Source organism: Stegodyphus dumicola, chromosome 8, assembly GCF_044657685.1.
Source record: "Stegodyphus dumicola isolate Sdum_Otavi_A_Nest chromosome 8, ASM4465768v1".
Classification (NCBI taxonomy): Eukaryota; Metazoa; Arthropoda; class Arachnida; order Araneae; family Eresidae; genus Stegodyphus; species Stegodyphus dumicola.
The window spans coordinates 109693104-109711036 of NC_140775.1; the positions used below are offsets into that span (position 1 = coordinate 109693104).

At 33.3% G+C, this 17933-nt stretch overlaps 1 protein-coding gene across 1 annotated transcript in view; it reads left to right on the plus strand.

The window, feature by feature from the left end:
* The first annotated feature begins 635 nt into the window (after positions 1-635).
* Positions 636-17933, plus strand: part of LOC118195740 (dynein axonemal heavy chain 2-like) — a 62898-nt gene continuing 45600 nt past the window's right edge. Inside the window, exons 1-3 of the mRNA XM_085823014.1 lie at positions 636-715; positions 5148-5304; positions 11615-11704. Coding sequence (XP_085679140.1) covers positions 636-715; positions 5148-5304; positions 11615-11704 — 327 coding nt within the window. The remainder of the gene's footprint in view (positions 716-5147; positions 5305-11614; positions 11705-17933) is intronic.

The following is a 17933-nucleotide window of genomic DNA, read 5'->3' on the forward strand; positions in this document are numbered from 1 at the left end:
TTCTTATAACAACTTTTCTTTTATAACAAGGTACGTAACTCACCTCTGACAGTAGCTTCTCTTCGCTTGATCTTTATAAATCTCGATGAAACACCTGTGCAGTACGATGGAGGTGAAGAAGATGAGGATGATTTACTGCACAGGTTAATGAGAGATTTACTGCTCTTCAGATGACGCCTCATCGTCAGGTGATGGGGGCTCTGGATCGTCGCGGGAAGCTTCAGATAGAGCTGGGGTAACTGCAGGAGGCGGCGTAGAGGCAGCAGGAGGAGCTTCTGCAGAACGTTTTCGGCGCACAAGGAACATCGTGATGGGAAGCTGTGGCGGTTGTCTTTTCTTCTGAGCAAAGGTGCCCTTATACAACGCCATTACAACGTCAATACGGGTGATGAATTCTACGGCTCTGACCATGTTGTCGTCGGTTTCTTGGGCCCTTTGTTGCAGAGTCCGTGCTATGTTGCAGAGCTCTTGCAGGTTTTCCAAGGTAAGGCCATATACTTCAGGCTTCGGTGTCGTCACCGTCGTCAGCTACCTCCTCTTCTTCCTCACTTGCCGATCTTGTCATTTCGACGAGTTCATCGTTGGTTAGAGGGTTCGAGCGGCACTAGATCAGTGTGTTCACTTCTTCCCTCATCATGTCGGAGAACCCTTCAGTGGCTACCAACCGAGCCAGCCTCACAGCCTTATCTACGGCGGAGTGGTGTGAACTTCAGGCGTAAATCCCTCGTAGTCTTGGCAGGATGCTAGCCAGCCAGTCAGAGACGTGGATTTTGAATTGTGTGGGTACTCCCTGCCTTCTGCTGGCGTGAGGGAAACTTTCGCTCCATAATTCCTTAATTTTGAGTTTTTGATGAGAACACTCCGCGATAAATGAACAGCGAAGTAGCGAGGGATGACTGTATTCTGGAACTGTTGCAGTTGCTTTCCAAGCATGTGCCAATTAGCGAAAGATCTAGTGACCTGGCAGGCCACGGAAGCACGTCATAGCCTTGAAGACTTTCTTGGTAGAGTCGCTCAGTATGTAGACGAACGTGTCCTGCTGATGAATGGAACCTGGGTAGCTTAGACAGAACAACCAGCGTTAAAATGTCGTCCACGTAAATGCGAGCCGTCATAGTGCCTTGAAGGACGACTAGAGATAATCGTGGTTTTCAACAAATCGCTCCCCACACTGTCACAACTTGTGTGCCGCTCGACAACAAATGCCGGATCTGACCGCTGGTCTGGCCGCCTCCACACGCGTGTGCGTTGGTCATCAGCACTGAGACTGAATCGAGATTCATCTCTGAAGATCACACGCCTCCAGGCGGTCACGCTGCAGTTTTCCCGAGTTCGGCAAAAATCAAGTCGACACTGCCTATGATGTGGGGTTTGTGATAGGCATCTTAATGGATATATTGGAGGCAGTATATACTGGCGTCGGCCAGTCGTCTCCAAATGGTTTCCCTTGATACCACCGGATGTCTGGAGGGTGGTAAACGGTGTTGAAAGGTGCTATCGACGTTGTTGGTACGGAAGTGGCCGCTTTTATGATTGCGCGATCCTTGCGCTCATTTGTGTTGTTCCTTCGACGCTTGTTGTTCCTTCGACGATTGTTGTTCCTTCGACGCTTTGGTCCTCTTCAACGGCAGACTCTCCCTTCCGTAATCAACAATACCGAGCAACTATTATATCGTTTCGACCAAGGTGGCGGCCGATAAACCTGTTCGACCAACCTGCTTCTCTGACGCCTACTATACTCCTCTTCTCAAAGTCCAACAACTGTTCGTACTACTGCCAGTTACATCTCTAGTCACAATACCGTCCATTCAAGTCGACAAAGTCGTTTAAATAGCCCTACGGCACGAGCAATTATGCTTTTACTCTCCCAGCTGCTCACCTCATATGCGCGTAGCGCGCTTACTCTTGCCTCATTGGCGTCGAAATTTTAAATCATTCGCATATGTCACCAGACTACATTCCTGCCCAGTTTCGTGACTGTGGTTCGATTTCTTCTTGGTGCATATATATATATATATATATATATATATATATATATATATTTTGTGTGTGTGTGACAGAGTGTGTTATTGGAATCTTAAAATTCACAATTTTAAATACTAAAAAATAACATCTTGGGTTTTTCCCAAAATAAAAGTTTTAAAACTTGGGATTCATTTTAAACTGCTGTACAAATCATTGCTATCCACAGCTTCAAAACAAAGAATAATTAAATTAAACATATTGATATTTTTCGAAGTTTTCAGATGCTGAATTACTATTTTCGTTTGTTAATAGTTTGTTTAAACTCTGTGAATAAAATACCAGGAGAACAGAAAAATTAAACAAAAATTTTGAACTTTTTTTAAGAACTCTACGTAATAACAATTTTTACAAGTGAAGATTTTCGGAACAAATCATTCGGATATTTTCGTCAATTTATACATCCCAAATATAAATATCAGAGATAATATAAAGAAAGTGTGGCAGTACTCTGTATGTGAACATTGATCAGCTGACTGCATCCACGGCAGATACATTTATCTTTTCTAATGCAGTAAGACATCATTATCTCAGCTGTTATATTACACAAATTAGATTATTATTTTAATAATTTTTGAATTAATAAATATTCCGACTGATTAAAATTTTTGTTACACTTTAAGGATACCCTTGCTATTTTTGGTAATACGACTATTTTGGCAATATGGTAGGCCCACCAGCGGCCGAGCGGTAAAGTCGCTAAACACTGGTAGTTCGGTCCGAGGTTCGAATTCCGCGAACGGACTGTCTGCATGGGCCTTTTCGTGGTTCTCCCCATGTGTAACGTGTATACGAGCCAGTTTCCCTTAGAAAGTCCTCTACGAAGGCATCCCTCCCTTTAGGCAGATAGCCCTCGAGGCTTTGCCGTAATTAAATAACCTAACCTAACCCTGGCAATATGGCATAATACAGTTTGGTGGTCTTTCGAATTTTCTTTCATTTTGAATACTGTCATGCTTTAAATAATATTTTATTTTATGAAAAATGTTAAATGATTAAACTGAATAATTTTTGGCAACTTTTCCAAGCAATTTTTCGTTTTTTCGTTAATAATTAAGAACTAAATTATGATTCTTCTTGAAACAGCTTTGATTTGAAATAACACATATTTTAGCAAACCTTTTAACTAAAAGAAAATATATAATATTTAAGCTTATATTTTATTTACGGAAGAAGTATTCAGCATGAAAAGAATATTAGGTAAATGCATGCTACAAAGAAAACTATATTTAATAATTTTAATTTTATGTATTTAAAGTTTTTTTGCACTATATTAAAAATTGAAAACATGAAATTGTTTTTTTATTTAACTTTTCTTGAGTAAATTGGAAGCATGCGTATTTTAATGTTTGATCATGAAGAAAGTCTTAGTTTCTCAAAGCACAATAAAAATAACTTGCTTATTATTCTTAACTGCATTCAATACACTACACAAAAAAAGGGGGGGACAGTTCCATATCTCTCGTTCTACTGGGACGAATGACGAAATTCAACTTGCGTTTTTCATGTCTCAAAAGCGTGACGTAGGATAAGTGTTAGATTTATATATAGCATTGTTCTAATATAGATATTTTGACTCAAAATCGAACTTTTTCTGAAATGACATGCCAATTTTTTTCCATATTTCGATTCTACGACTCAAATTATGCCAAATTGTCAAGTTTTATAAAAATCGCATGAGTAGTTTTTTTAAAAATTAGCTCTCAAAATTTTAGCTCCTCAATGTTAACTGAATTTGATGTATATCTTTATTAATATTTCTTTTTTTATTAAACGTAATTGATTCTTCCTTTCATATTTCGAAATTTAGGTTCATTCCAAATAAAATTCGCCACCTTTTTTTATTTATTTTAAATATTTGTATTTTTAAATAATTTTTATTCATTTTTTGAAAAAATTCTGAATTATAACCTATAAAAGTTTTGCCATAACATTAAAATAGATGTATTTCTAAGCATGCCTGCAAAAAATTAGAGTTCTTTATTGAAAATTTCGTAAGATATACATAAATTTACATTTTGGCGCTTTTTGAAATTTGGCGTATTTATTATAAGCCATAATAACGAAAATATGGTGTACGCACTTTGTTAAAATTATTTGAAATTATGAACGATGACTTTTTCCTAAAAAAAATGGTAAAGGAAAATAGATTGCTATAAATTAAGAATTCGCCAAGTGAATTATTCTTGACGCAAACTGAAAACAATTTGCAAAGATAAATGTTTAAATTTCTCCATAAATTTCTCACCAAAAATTACAAAATTTAATATCTAGGCATAATTTGAGTCGTAGAATCGAAATATGGAAAAAAAATTGGTATGTTACTTCAGAAAAAGTCCGATTTTGTGTCAAAATACTTATGTTAGAACAATGCTATATATAAATCTAATGTATATATATCCTCAGATGCGCTTTCGATATACGGAAAACGCAATTTGAATTTCGCCGATCGTCGCAGTAAAACGGAATATATAGAATTGTTTCTTTTTTTTTCCACAGTTCCTTTTTGTTATCTTAATTAATTTACAGAATGATGCACGAAGTGATTTTATTAATATTTGAATTATTGTGATGAGTCTTATAATTCATGGGTTAACTTTTTTTTAATTTAAAGTTTTTCTCAGTTAAAAGTAAGTCCAATTATATAGATACAAGTGTTTTGAACTAGGAAGGAGCCAATTTTGGACTATCGGGATGGGGGTCAGAATGTAGTCAACCTTTTATTTAGCTGTTAAGTATTTAGTTTTAGTTTATGAATATAAAAACTCATAAACTAATACTAAACTTTACTTGAAAGTATTAAAAAAACACTTTTATTTAAGTTGCGTTACTTACCAACATTTTTTATACTTTTTATTATTTAGTTTATAAAATACGTTAGAAAATAATCTAAATAAATGTGTGTATGTATTTTTCAAGTTTTGGAAAGGGGGGATGATCTTCAAACAATGGTGAAAGGGTGCATTGAACCAAAAAGGTTAGGAACAATTGAATTAGTATTTACTGAATTATATGATTTTTTACACAATAACAAATGTATTGAAAGTGTTGGATAAATTAGATGAATTCATTTAGTTTTATGAAAATGAAATTAGTTTATCTTGTTTTATTTTATTTTGTTTCAGGTTCAAAGACATTCCTCAAAATCTTGAAGAGTTAAAGTACTCTATACGATTTTTGATTCGAGCCAAAAAGCATGCTGCTGATATTCATTCAACATTTACTTCAATTTTTGAAAGCTTCACTGTTTTGAGAAAATTTGGAATATCATTTAATGAGAAGGTAACTAAAAGTTTTCCTTACTAAAAACAAATGAAAATTTTAATACGGAACATAGTAAGCTGAATAAGGTATGTCTTAAATAACTTTTCTCTTTAGAAAATTTGGCATGTTCATATTATTTATAGTCACAAAAATTTGTCAAAACATATATTTTTATTTTAAATAATAATTGCCTTTGTATTTAATTTCAACATTACTTAACTGAAATTGAATGGGAACTCGAAATGTTCATTAATCTCCTTGTTAATCTTAAACTCTTGCTTATTTAAGGAAATCCCAAGTGTGATTTGGCTGAGATATTTTTTATATTTTTTACTAAATTAGAGTATTTTCTACTAAAATGTGTAATTATTAAACTATTAAGTGTTATCAAAGATTTTTACTGAAGATAATTTTTAAATCTTTTTAAAAAAGAATTAACAAGGAAGCATATAAAATAAGGAATTATTTTCATGTGTGATAAGTAAACTTTTTATTGTAGTCCTGCAGTGACTTTTGATAGAATTCATGAGAATAATAAAAATAAATACTTTTGTTTAGTTTTTGGCTTTTGATTAAATCATATGTAGCAAATTAATTCTTTTCACTTTTGATAGAATTCATGAGAATAATAAAAATAAATACTTTTGTTTAGTTTTTGGCTTTTGATTAAATCATATGTAGCAAATTAAGCACTTTTGAACGCTGATGTTTGAGTTTTTCCGATATACTTATATTTATCTCTTTTGATTAATTTCAAAATGATCATTTGTGTTTTCATTTTCGCAGATTTCGTTTTTGATCATACACATTAGATTTATATATAGCATTGCATTCTTCTTTTATTAATTATGAATGGTGTAATTATTAATACCGTATTTCGTTGATTCTAAAATTCACCATTTTGTTTCTTCTTATATGTCACTAGAAATGGAAAGTACCTTAGAGTTACTAATTGTTTTAAACTACTAATTATTCCAAAGTAATTATTTTTTCCAAATTCCTAATTTAAATGTATTTTTATGGTTTTTAGTAATTAAGTCAATTATTAAAAGTATTTAATGGTTGTCTTGTATATTGTTTTATTTCATTTATTTTATTTTCTTTGAATCGAATCTGATCTGTTCTTGATACTGAAACTGAGGGGCGCATATCGTAAAATAATATCATTCAGAAATATATATATACAAGGTAATCAAAAAAGTTCTTGCCGTTTTGGACAGTCAGAAATCAGAAGTCATAAAAAAATAATAATCACCGCTAATCCTCAAAGTAATCAGCATCCAGTGCCTTTTGCCAACGAGTGGCTAGCTGTGCGATGACGTCGCGGTAAAACTCAGGACGAAAAGAAGTCCGTGAGGGCCTTTTCTAGGTCTAGCCGGTTGTTAAAGGATTTTCCACGAAGATGGTTGCCCAGAGAATGGAAAAGATGGTAGTCTGTTGTCACGAAGTCTGGAGAGTATGGCGGATGTGGTAGTGTCTCGCAGCCCAGTCGCTGGTTTCCCAAGTCACATGCGGCTTCGCATTCTCATGGAGTAGTATACCTTTACGATTGACCAATGCTGGCTCTTTATGCATTAGTGCCTAATGTACACGTTCAAACTGCTGCGAGTAGAGGCCTGTCGGGATGGTTTGGCACACTGGCAGGAGATCATAGTGCACCACATGACGACCAGTCCACCAGATACAGAGCATGATCTTCTCGCAGTGTGAGACACAGAGTTCCGTGGTGACAACCAATGTCTGGAACGCCTGGGTGTGTCATACTGGATCCACTTTTCATCGCTGGTGAGTACTCGATCAAATATGTATGCACAGCCGTGCCGAATAAACAATGAAAAACAGGCAGGGACACGCTGTTGCTTGTTTGAATCGGACAGTGAGTGGGGTACCCACTTGCTCAGCTTGTATGCCTATCCTATGCTGTGCAAATGGAGTCTGATCATTTCACCAGATACTTGGAAGTGTGCAGCAAGCTCATCACATGTTTGGCTACTGTCACTCTCTATGGCTGTTCTCAGGGCCTCATCGTCCAGCGCTTGCGGCCGACCGCTGCGTGGTGTATCACTAAGAGACGTATCTTCTGACCTGAACTTCTAGAACTATTTCCTAGCGGTTCGTTCGTTAGCAGTATCATTCCCAAAGGCCTGGCAAATTCGATGACGTGATTCTGCTGATGACAGGGCCACTTTAAAATCATACAGTAAACGACTCCGAACGAGCGCGTTTGACACGTCCATTTCAATCAGTCGCTGTGTGAGTTATGTTTGAACGTCCGGGGGGAGGCTAGTTGGAGAAAGGGGGCGTGAACATTAGTTACGTGTAATAGCGAACGGCATCGGACTGGTAGATACACCAGAGTAGAAAATCTGAAAATAAAAATTCATCGCCAGGCTTGGCGACTATTTTTATGTTAGCGTTCACTCTTCCAATGTCATATCAGAAACGGCAAGAACTTTTTTGGTTACCTTGTATATATATATATATGTGTGTGTGTGTGTGTGTTATTTAATTATTACAAGTATTGTGCTATTATAAATTTAAAAGATGCGTTACACATCTTTTATCACATAAAATGGCTGCAATTATCAGAATTGATAGTTTTCAAGCTGCAATGTTCTTCAAATTACCAAACTATGTTCCAGTGATGTAATATAATGCATCATGATATAATAAAAAAATAGAAAGATTAGGCTTTATACATTTTTTATATCACAAATCTGAGAAGTTTTCATGTGAAATAATATTTTCAGTAAGTTCTGCATATGTTAAATGAGTTTTTTCTACACTGTTATTTATATTGAGGCATTTATTGCAATATTGTATGAGAATTTTTGTACTATTTTCATAGGATGTAGCTAACTTTTGTACATCTATGTAAAAACTATTGCTTTTATTTCATTGCAGTATGAGATATTTACAGTTTGTCTCCTTTCAGAATATTGCTCAGTGTTTTAAGTCCTTGCTTATAGTAGCATATCAGAAATGTCAAATCACAATATAGCGTATCCATTTATTTATTTATTATTTGCTTTCCTATAAGTATATTTAGCTTGTAATGTGCATGTGTTGTTAGTAAACCAAATGAATTTTCACATTAAAAAGCATTTTTAATGGCAGGGATGCCACATTTGGCGAGAAATCGCCCATTTGGCGACATTTGGTGACAAAATTGGCGACATGCCACGGACGGATGGAGAACCTTCTGGAACGAATTCTTACCGGTTTAGCCCAGCGAACACTAGTCAAAAGCTATATAAATCCTGCTGGTACGCGGAGAGTCAGTTAGTATCGAGTATGTGCCTCGTCTAGCGAGCTGATAGTCAGTCATTGAGGGCGAGTGTCTCGAAGTCTAGTTCCGAGTTCATCGAGAAAGTGTTTAGTGTATCGCGAGTTAGTGCATCGTCGAGAGAGTGTGTTGAGCTCCGGGAACGACTGAACCGAAGATTCGGGAGCTATGCTCTGTGTATCGTCGAGTGCATCACGAGTTGTAGCGTGGAGAGTCTTGAGAGTACGTAGAGTTCCGAGAACGACCGAGCAGAGTCGGGAGCTGTACTATAGTGCTTTGCCGTGAAGCTGTCTCCACCATGATAGCCTGATAACCTGGAGGCTGTGTCGCTGATCGTGTCAGCGTGTTTATAGTAGTTCATCGACGACTGTAAAAACGTGTTTTGGAGCTCTCCTGACAATACTGGCCAATAAAGTGCTTTTAGTAGTAGTACTAGTAGTAGTGCGTTTAGTTTAGTCAAGTAGTATTGTCATTATTCACTCCAAATCCTCACGAACCCCGTTCGAACGTGAAGGAGGAAAATAAGGTAACAACTTGTGTCAGAAAAGAAAAACGTAACAATATTGTCAATAAATAATAAAGAAACCGTGAAGTTAAGACAAAAGAAACTATGGAACACTTTTTCTAGACTTCATTCTGGCATTTTTCTTGTTAAAGGTGGGCACATTCTTATATTTTCCATTGGTCATCCAGTTTTGTTTACTAACCTTTCCATAACTTATTCTGTTGTTACTATAAACTAACTATTCTAAAAGGGAATTTTAGCCTTCATTTTAAAAACATCTGGAGAGATGACTTTTTCCTAGTATTTAAAAATTAAACTTTAGGCCATATTTCGCAAATTTTGAGCTGATTAGTTGGTTTCAATATGTCAAATACATAATATACAATTAAAACCATTTTCAAAGGGTATGTGTAAGATGCCATTTTATGTGTTTTAAACTGTAATCTAGATCAGGAGTGGCTAAGTTTCACGTTAACAAGAGCTGTATCTCAGTCTTTAAAAAATTTCAGGAGCCTCAAAGAACATTCTAAGAGCTGCAAATAGATATTTATGTTATTTTATACTTTATAAAACAGTTTTTGAATAAAAAGAAATGGTAAAAGAACTAGAATCATAGATTTTTATTCTATTGTATTGTCTTCAAAATATTTAATGCGCTTGTTACAAAATTCAAAATTTTGCATGATGCACTAAAAGTTTTTACTTCTCGTAATAAATCAGGTATTTTCTTCTGATTATAATTATTATCTGATTTAATACAAAAAAATTGCATTAGGAAGAAGATGTGATGATTTTTGTAATAGTACAAAAATGGTTTTTCTCTTTGAACAGGAGAATAATTTTATATTTTGAAGTAATGAAGTAAAACTAGTTATTTTTCTTTGCTTTTAACATATATTCATTATTTTAGAAAGGTTGAAAACATGTGTTACTGGAAAATTGTTTTAATTTTAGGGAAAATATTATTGGAATTTTAGCATAGAAAACAATAGCTTAAGTTTTCATAATATACAGAGACCATACTTTGTACAGACCATTAAACATTTTAATTTGGAGCAGAAGACGGGGAAAATATTCATTGCTGTCTCCAGGATTTGGACTCTAGACATCCCAACTGCTAGTTGGATGTCCTTCTATTTACACCACAAAAGCATACGGTAAAGAGGGATAAAATATCTTATATTTTTCTCCACTTAAAGGGTGAATGGGGTGGAAAGACTCCAATTGCCAAATCCTGTTGACTGTTGAGCATGAATTATTGTCCACCACATTTTTTAATTCAGGCGCCACTTTTAGAGATCATCAGACATTTTATTTCAGAGCAGAAGATGTGAAAAATATGAAATGATAACACTGAGATTTGAACTCCACATCTGATTGCTAACCGGATGTGCTTACAATTTGACAATGAAGGTACTTGTAAAGAGAGAGGAAAGGCTTTACAACTTAACTTTAAGTCATTTAATTAACAGGAGTCAACAGATTCATTTTGTTTTTCCCAATTTCCACAGCTGTGCATACTCGTAGTGCATTTAGATTAGAAATGTACTGTTAGTACGGCTTATTGGAAATGTATATGTCTTCCTGTTACCCTGACAGATATCAACTACACTAGAAAAAGCATAACCATGGTAGTACACTATAGAAATGGTAGTACACAATAGAAATATAAAATACTTTACTACAGTATTAACACATAGCACCCTTTTTGAAATTATTAAAACAATTTTGTAACAGATTTAAAGTAATTAAAAAATTACACATGTTAAAAGAATGCATTACAGTGCAATATCTCTTTCAAATTGTAACTGTTTTCAATATAAAATTAATATTTGTTACTGTGTGAGTTGCATTTTGGAAAACCAAAAACCACCTGGGGCATGTGAGCCACCATTTGTTAATGCATGCTCTTGAATAGAAGATTGTGAATTGTAAGTTCATTACTTCTCATATATGATGTGTTGCATTCCTAACAATTAATTTACATGATACTTTTATTATTTTTTCACAATGAAATTAAATAAATCAAATTTTGAAATTTTTTAACAGATTTAAAATAATTTTAAAAATTACACATGTTAAAAGAATGCATTACAGTGCAATATCTATTTCAAATTGTAACTGTTTCAATATAAAATTAATATTTGTTACTGTGTGAGTTGCATTTTATAGACCAAAAACCACCTGGGACATGTGAGCCATCATTTTTTAATGAATGTTAGATTAGAGGTTTGTAAATTGCAACTTGATTACTTCTCATATGTGATGTGCTGCATTCTTAACATTTAATTTAAGTGATATTTTTGTTATTTTTTTCACACTGAAATTAAATAACTGAAATTTTAATTAAAAAAAATCATCCATTATATTTTGGCTAATAAGTCATCAAGGATTTGCAGAGCACAGTTTAAGAATTACTGCTCTAGATGGTACTTGGCAGTTGTTGTCTAGTTATACTTATTTTCTGACTAAGCCTCTTGTATATGTGTATATGAAATTTTTCAGTTTATTGATATGATAATTTTTGTTTTTTACAGTCATTAGATCAACTGCAAAATTTAGATGCCAGCTGGAAAAAACTTGAAGCGAATTTTAAAAAATATTACACTGATCTACAGAAAGTTCAGGTATGCTTTAAATGATAGAAAATCATTTTTTCTCTCTTATGATTGTTTTCTTAATGTTTGCAAATATAAGATATGGTAATTCATGTATATTTATATGAAATGCATTTTGATATAAAAATATAAATTCTTTAGTATTTAAACCTGTTTCCAGCTGGCATACAGAATTAAAATTTTGTCACTCTGATATTTAATATCTGGTAAAAAAGCTGGTGTAAAATGTTAAAAACATGTTAGATTTTGGCAATTAGTTCCCTCACTACCTTTTAGGCAATTAAGTTCCCTCACTACCAGTAGCTAATAAGAAAAACGGGGCCCCAAAATTTTATTTTATTGATAAAAAATTTTCCCATTCCTTTTTTTTGGGGGGGGGGAGGGGTGTTGCACATGTGTGTATCTATCTATCACAGTATGTTTATATAGTATGTATGACAGTAATATGTGTAAGTTTCTTAGGATTTCAGTACAAGAAATAAAATTACTCTAAAATATTCGGGCTTTAATAGTACTTAAGTGTGATAAAATATAAAAGAGAAAATTCTACAAATCCTAATTATTGAAATTCTAAGATAAATTAGTGGTATTAAAAAAATTCAATATTTTTTAACACCACTAATTGTTTGTCCCCTTTTTAATTTTGTATCAAATTTTATCTGTCTTGTCGCATAGATTTCAAGAGAAGATAAGAATTGTTATATATTGTATTACTACAGTCAAAAGTCTTTAATCCGGACTCGTCGGGACTTCGGCGATTCCGGATTATCGGTTTTTCCGGATTATAGATCATCCATTTAAATCAGGTAAGATGGCATGCAGAAATTATACAACTAAAAATATGAAACCGTAATTTATGAAGCAATTATGATCTAAAGGGTAACAAAATTTACAAAAAAAGCTTAATATTTATTTGTTTATTTTATTAAACAACGCGCGCATGCGTAAAGCATACATTACGCATAGTCGAAATTAGAAGATTGCAACCAGAAAACTATTTGAGGTGTATTCGTGTTATTTATAATGACGAGGAATTTGATTTAAATCATATCAAAGACGGAGTACTTCGAGATGAATTACTACATTTAGTAAGGAATTATAAGCCGAATAAAATAAAAACATCTGCCGTGAAGATAAGGACAGTGTTGACAGATCAACTTCCAGTTCATTGTGCGCCGCGACGTCCCCCGCCCCCGCAGAGCAGCGTGAAATTGATAAACAGATTTCGGAATGGTTAGAGAAACAAAGGATATGCCTTTATCCATTTTTTGCAGCAATTCCACTTTTTCTTTGATGGACATCGAAACATGCTTTCGCTCTGTAGATCCTTTGGCAGCTCCAGAATCGGAAATTATTTTTGACATCAAGCTTACTTTTATAAAATTGCTCTAACAGTCTGCAAAAAATAATAAACCGGATCCAGATTAAGGAACTTAATTCGAAGATTAAGGAACAACGCAATCTGCAACATTAACTGAAATAGATAATTAGATAATTTTAGCTTAGCTTATACCGTCCGTTATACATTGAACGCATTATGCGCATGCGTAAACGCATATGCGCATGCGCAGAAAGTTTGTAGCTCTGAGGTTCGGATTATAGATCATTCCGGATTCTGGAAGTCCGGATTAAAGACTTTTGACTGTATATGTAATTATGTAATGTACTAATGTAGAATTATTATATGTAAAAGCAATTCTGATCACATAAATCTTAAAGATGGGATAAATTTGTTTGTTTTTCAGTGGCATCCATATTAAAATGTTAGCAAAAATACCCTAAACCTGAATGAAGTCTAATTAAACCTAAGGAAACTCATTCTTTTTTTCTTTCGTAATGCAACACTATTTTCTTTTTTTGGTCTTTTTTGTGAAATTGAAAAATCTCTTTAGATTTTTTTCATTAATTAAGAAAGGTACTAATGCGGGCCATTCATAATAGTGAAATAATATTAAAAAAATTCTTTGTATTGCGGAGAATTGTGGAGAATATCTGTATTTGAGTTCATAAAATCTATTCTTAGATGACATTTTGCTTAGAACAAGCTTTTACATACCTAATTTGAGACAACTGGCCATTTGTTTGTAAAAATAAATGCCATTCAACTAAGGCTATATTTAAATGCATTCATTCCTATTTTAATTCAGTAGATGAGTTTCTAGATCAGAGCTGTATAAAAAAGTACAGTATATAAGGAAAAAAAAAGTACAGTATATAAGGAAAAAAAAAAAAAAAAAGACTGGTTCCAAGTATATATTCAGAACAGGTTCTAGTCCAATATGAAAATTATTTCCATATAAATCATAGCATGTTAGTTTTCTATTTGACTATTTGCATATTTTTTTAGTCTAATGTTAGTTTTCTATTTGACTATTTGCATATTTTTTTAATTTATAAATTTTGACACATAGTATGAAATATGTAATTCTGTAATAAAAATACAAATCATTAATTAAAGACAATGAAAATTATGCAAAGTATAGCTTACACATATATTTATTAGTGTATTTTAATCATTCAAAATAAAATAGATTTTGAACAATTTTCATAAGAGTACTTTCTTTTATTAAACAGAACTTTTCCCTCACTTTTTTCCTTTAATCAACTGTCAAACTACTTCTCTAAACATGTTTAAACTAGCACTAAGTTATGGTTTTGATAAACAAAATTTTATTGATTTTATATGTGGGATGGCATCGTTCATTATAATCGGATGTCGCGACAAGCTATGAGAATAATTTTTTTACTTTTCCGATGATAGAATTCAGACGATTCCGCCATTAAGACGATGTCGCGACTGAAAGATGTTTACATGTAAAAGACAGTCGATTCTCTTCATCTGTATATATCATCTATGTAAATTCATCTTTCTACACATGTAATCATTTTGTAGTCTGTAGCAACTATTTATGTTTCATTAAATATTCGAGTTATTCATAAGTCGAATTAGTCATTTCAAGCCCCTAGATAGCCACATCGGAAGTAAGTTTACAAACATCATATTCCTAGACAATAAGTATCGATTCTACAGAATTGGGAACTCAGGCCGGTATGAGCCTAGTAAGAAGCATGATGAATATTACAAAAGAAGAGAAGTAAGTTTTTCTTCGATTATTTCCACTTTGTTACTTCTAAGAATAGTGCTCTATGATACTGTGAATTAAGATGACGACCTTAAATTCTATTCCTAGAATTTCAAATTCTTTAAAGACTGGGCCTACTAAGTCAATTAAACTTTTACATCAAATTGTGTTTGGAACTTTGGGTGATCAAAAAATAGAGCTAGATTGAGTAACTTTTGTGGTTTTCCATCTGATTTTAATATTGAAGAAACAAAACAAAAGTTACTTAAAACTCTTACTGCAAATAATTTTATTTCTGTGTGTAATTTGTTACATCTTAATTATGATTCAAATCCTGATAAAAACTGTGATTTAATATTGAATAGTCTTTGTGATTTTAAGCTTTTAAAATCCGAAAGTGATGACGATGATGAGTTATCTGAAAACGAAAGTGTTTATGATTCTGATAAAAATCATGATATTAATTCTGTTCGGTCACCTCCCAATTACCAAGAATCACCTCCCATAAATAACTCAGTGGATGAAAACATTATAATGCCTAGCAATATTTCCCTACATTTTCGTGATATCTTAGAAACTGTTTCTGAATTTAATGGCACTGATACATATCCAGTTGAATCCTTCATTGGTGATTTAGAAGAATCTTTCAAATTATTTAAGTTATCGGAATTACAGAAAATTGTGTTTGCTAAAAAATTGCTTGCTGGTTCTTCTAAAGTATTTATTAGGTATTTGAAGGGTATAATATCATGGGACAAATTAAAAGAAAATCTGTTATCTGAGTTTGGTTCTAAAATAAACAGTGCACAACTTCATAATTTGCTACAGAAACGACACTTAAAACCTGGTGAATCACTTTCCGAATATTTAATTGCCATGCGTGAAATAGCCAGTCGAGGTTCTGTTGATGATTTATCAATTCTTGATTATGTAATCAATGGGATACCAGATCAGAGTAGTAACAAAATTGTTTTGTACGGGTGTAAAACTATTTCTGAATTCAAAGAGAAATTAAAAGTTTATGAGAAAATTTGCGTTCCAGATACAAAAAATAAGGGCTATTCAAGTACTAACACACAAAATAAAACATGCGCTGTACCTAGTAAGATTAAAGAGCCAAGGTGTTATAATTGTGGAAGTTTAGGCCATAAAATCGAATTTCTGTAACAATAAGAGTAAAGGATTTAAGTGTTTAAATGTTTTGTTTGGACACAAAGCCGTAGATTGTTCGAAAACATCATCTAAAAATATCCAAGATGCCAAAGCTGTTACTCCAATAACTCAGACTTGTCAGAAAGAAATGCATAAAACTGTTAATTTGGTAATTTGCAGATTGATGCTTTAATAGATACTGGTAGTCAGGTAACGTTAATCCGAGAATATATACATAAGAAGATAGGTTCTCCTGAACTTAAGTCGGCAGATGTACAGTTAACGGGGTTTGGTAATGGGAAAATTAAGCCTATAGGAAAACTTGATGGTGAATTCGAAATTGATGGTTCTTCATTTCGATCAAATATTTGTTTTATCGCAGAAAACGAAATGTTTTTACAAGCAATCATTGGTACTGATATTATAAGGCAAGGGGAATTAACTGTAAATAAAAAAGGAGTCGAAATTAGAAAATTGCAACTTGAAAACTATTTGATGTGCATTCGTGATATTTAATTGGAGGAAATTAAGTCATATCAAAGACGGAGTACATAGAAATGAAATACTACACTTAGTAAGGAATTATGAGCCGAATAAAATAAAAACATCTGGCCTGAAGATGCGAATAGTGATGACAGATCAACTTTCGGTTTATTACTCGCCGCGACGCTTTCCCCCCGCTGAGCAGCATGAAATTGATAAACAGATTTCGGAGTGGTTAGAGAAACAAATCATTAAACAAAGATGTTCTGATTACGCAAGTAATATCGTGCTAAGTAGAAAAAAATGTGGCTCATTGAGACTTAGCGTAGATTATCGGCGCCTGAATAAAAAATAATTCGTGATCGCTTTCCTCTGCCATTAATTGATGATGTTATTGATAAATTACAAGCAGCAATGGTATTTACAACACTAGATTTAAAGAACGTTTTTTTTCATGTTGAAGTGGACGAAGAAAGTAGAAAATACACATCTTTCCTGACACAAAACGGACATGAATTTCTGAAAGTCCCGTTCGGTCTTGCCGACAGCCCAAGTGTTTTCCAAAGATACATCTTACGATATAGTATTTCGTGATCGTTTAAAGGACAATATTGTTGTGATCTATATGGACGACATCATTATTCCTTCTGAAAATGAAGCTCAGGGAATTAAAAAATTGAAACGCGTATTACAGACTGCATTGGAATATGGACTAGAACTAAACATTAAGAAATGTCAATTTTTGAAGCGCGAAATCGAATTTTTAGGACACAAAATTAAAGATGGGAAATTATATCCTTCTTCTTCTAAAACGAAAGCAATAATTAACTTTCCAGAATCTAACTGTGTAAAAGATGTTCAAAGTTATTTAGGTTTAACTGGTTACTTCAGAAAATTTATACCTAATTATTCATTAATTGCAAAACCGCTTAGTGATTTGCTGAAGAAAGATTCTAAATTTAAATTCGAAACTAAAGAACTTTATGCTTTTGACGAATTGAAACGCATCTTGACATCTGAACCTGTTTTGTGTATTTATAATCCGAAAGCAGAAACCGAAATACACACTGATGCTAGTGCTGACGGTTATGGTGCGGTTCTATTACAGAAATCCTTAATTGATAATCAGATGCATCCGGTTTATTATATGAGTAGAAAAACGACAGACATTGAACGTAAATATTCGAGCTACGAATTAGAGGTTAAAGCAGTCGTAGAAACTCTTAAAAAATTCAGGGTGTACGTATTAGGCATACCATTTAAAATCGTGACAGATTGTAATGCATTCAAACAAACTATGAGCAAGAAAGACATTTGTACTAAAATATCTAGATGGGCATTAATGTTACAAGATTATGATTACACAATCGAACACAGATCTGGCACCCGTATGGGACATGTGGATGCTCTTAGTCGAAATCCTGTATGTATGGTAATTCAAGATGGTATAACATTTAAGATAATTCAAGCTCAAGAAACTGATGAAAATATAAAAGCTACAAAAGAAGTTTTGAAGTCTA